This window comes from Palaemon carinicauda, unplaced genomic scaffold (assembly GCF_036898095.1).
Source record: "Palaemon carinicauda isolate YSFRI2023 unplaced genomic scaffold, ASM3689809v2 scaffold908, whole genome shotgun sequence".
Taxonomy (NCBI): Eukaryota; Metazoa; Arthropoda; class Malacostraca; order Decapoda; family Palaemonidae; genus Palaemon; species Palaemon carinicauda.
The window spans coordinates 70,001-72,500 of record NW_027172213.1 but is presented as its reverse complement, the minus strand read 5'-3'; the positions used below and the strand labels follow the sequence as shown (position 1 = coordinate 72,500).

Below are 2,500 nucleotides of genomic sequence, written 5' to 3'. Positions count from 1 at the left end.
ATTATTATTAGTATTAGAATTATTATTCTTAGTATTAGTATTATTATTATTATTATTATTATTAGTATTATTATTATTATTATTATTATTATTATTATTATTATTATTATTAGTATTATTAGTATTATTAGTATTATTAGTATTATTAGTATTAGTATTATTATTATTAGTATTATTATTAGTATTATTATTATTATTATTATTATTATTATTGTTGTTTTTATTACGAGTGTTATATTTTTCATGTTTTTTTCTAATATAATATTAATGTATTTATTTTCCAATATTACTGGATAACTATATTTCGTTATTGATAGAAAGATATAGAGATAGATAGATAGATAGATAGATAGATAAATAGATAGATAGATAGATAGATAGATAGATAGATAGATAGAAACAGATGGGTGTAAACCAATACTTGCAGCAAGCATGAATAGTGAAGATGCAATTTCACGAAAATGATATAGATATAGCTAAATAGCACATTCATCAATTTCATATGTAGGTATTTATTTACAATGTATGATTGTATATGTATGTATAAAATGTTCATGAGACACCACTTATTTCGAGGCATACTTGAAAGGGAACAAGCAGTTTCATTGATTGATTGGACAACATAGATTCATGAGGGAATAAAGGTACAAAAGAGTTGTAAGGATTATTTCATCTCGTATTTAAATCAGAGAGGGAGGAAGGAAGGAAAGAAGGAATGAATGTTTTGTTGGATTTGTCAATGTCAACTTTTCTTATAAAAAGAGATTTTGGGCCCTAAAGAGGGCCGATTTTTGTTAGAGTGAGGGGTTAAGTAACAACTTAAGCTCTCTCTCCACGGATGCGGCGAGCCAGCTGGATATCCTTGGGCATAATGGTGACTCTCTTGGCGTGGATGGCGCACAAGTTGGTGTCTTCAAAGAGGCCGACGAGGTAAGCCTCAGAGGCTTCCTGAAGGGCCATGACAGCAGAGGACTGGAAACGAAGGTCAGTCTTGAAATCTTGGGCGATTTCACGCACCAGACGCTGGAAGGGGAGCTTCCTGATGAGAAGTTCAGTGCTCTTCTGGTAGCGACGGATCTCACGGAGGGCAACGGTACCAGGCCTGTAACGATGGGGTTTCTTGACTCCTCCTGTAGCAGGAGCAGACTTGCGAGCAGCCTTGGTTGCAAGCTGCTTGCGGGGAGCCTTTCCTCCAGTGGATTTACGGGCGGTCTGCTTGGTACGAGCCATTGTTGCTTACGATTTGAGTGAACAAACGCAAATGATTTTTCCGCCCTCGATTTCTCGCCTTTTATACCCTCCTACGTGACGTCACAGGCATCTGCACTCCCCATTGGTCAGTGGGCCGAAGTTACAAGCCGTTTTTCAAATGCTGAAGCTCGACATTAAGAAATAATACATATAAAATCGGAAACACAACAAAACACACATACAGACACACAAACTAATAATATGTACTCAGGCCCACAAACGAACAACAAAACATTTACAAAATCGACACACACTAACATACAATCACACAACAAAAATTCATGTTAACTGAGAAATAATGAACAGTGGTGTGACGTCACAGCGATCCTCATTCCCCATTGGTCTCTCGCCAGAACTCACAAGCCGATTCTCAGAACGTGAAGCTCAACATTTAGAAATATTCAATATAAAATCAACAACACATTCAATGGCAAACTCAGACACACTTAACATTTATACAAACACACACTCACTCAATCACAACAAAACAATCACAAAATCAACAACAGAAACTAACAGAAACTATTAACAAATCTACACCCTGAAGAAATGAGGCCCCCCTTTTGCTCTAACGCACGCACACGCCTTTATAAACCGAAAAATCCGACCGGGCCAGTATCATTTGCTCTCACACTAGCATCATGACTGGACGTGGCAAGGGAGGAAAGGGACTCGGAAAGGGTGGCGCTAAGCGTCATCGTAAAGTACTTCGTGATAATATCCAGGGTATCACAAAACCTGCCATTCGTCGTCTGGCCCGCAGAGGTGGTGTCAAACGTATCTCTGGCCTCATCTACGAAGAAACCCGTGGTGTTCTGAAGGTATTCCTCGAAAATGTCATCAGGGATGCTGTCACCTACACCGAGCATGCCAAGAGGAAGACTGTCACTGCCATGGATGTCGTCTACGCCCTCAAACGCCAAGGCCGTACCCTGTACGGTTTCGGCGGTTAGATGCCTTCTTTGCAAGGTTATCTAAGACCTACAGACAAGCAAGAATCCTGCTTGCAATCCTTGCAAAGGGAGGACTGTTTGTCTCACCTAAACCCGGACCTTTTTAGGTCCACAAATCACTTCTATAAGAAAGAATCTTTTGACTGAAATACACACTATTTGCCCCTCTAAAGGAATAAGCCTATAATGTCGCTCTGTAGCCAATGAACAAGTACATTAAGCATGCCTATATCTATCTATCTATCTATCTATCTATCTATTTATCTATCTATCTATCTGTCTATCTATCAATCTAT

At 38.6% G+C, this 2,500-nt stretch overlaps 2 protein-coding genes across 2 annotated transcripts; one reads left to right on the top strand and one right to left on the bottom strand.

Moving 5' to 3' along the window:
- Window positions 1-819: 819 nt before the first annotated feature.
- LOC137637660 (histone H3) lies at window positions 820-1,230 on the bottom strand. The gene has a single exon (XM_068369811.1). The coding sequence runs from the start codon at window positions 1,228-1,230 to the stop codon at window positions 820-822; it is 411 nt and encodes a 136-aa protein (XP_068225912.1).
- A 662-nt stretch (window positions 1,231-1,892) lies between these two features.
- LOC137637659 (histone H4) lies at window positions 1,893-2,204 on the top strand. The gene has a single exon (XM_068369810.1). The coding sequence runs from the start codon at window positions 1,893-1,895 to the stop codon at window positions 2,202-2,204; it is 312 nt and encodes a 103-aa protein (XP_068225911.1).
- Window positions 2,205-2,500: the final 296 nt, after the last annotated feature.

Coding starts and splice junctions, on each gene's coding strand:
- LOC137637659 (XM_068369810.1), top strand. CDS start 1,893: ATGACTGGACGTGGCAAGGGAGGAAAGGGACTCGGAAAGGGTGGCGCT.
- LOC137637660 (XM_068369811.1), bottom strand. CDS start 1,230: ATGGCTCGTACCAAGCAGACCGCCCGTAAATCCACTGGAGGAAAGGCT.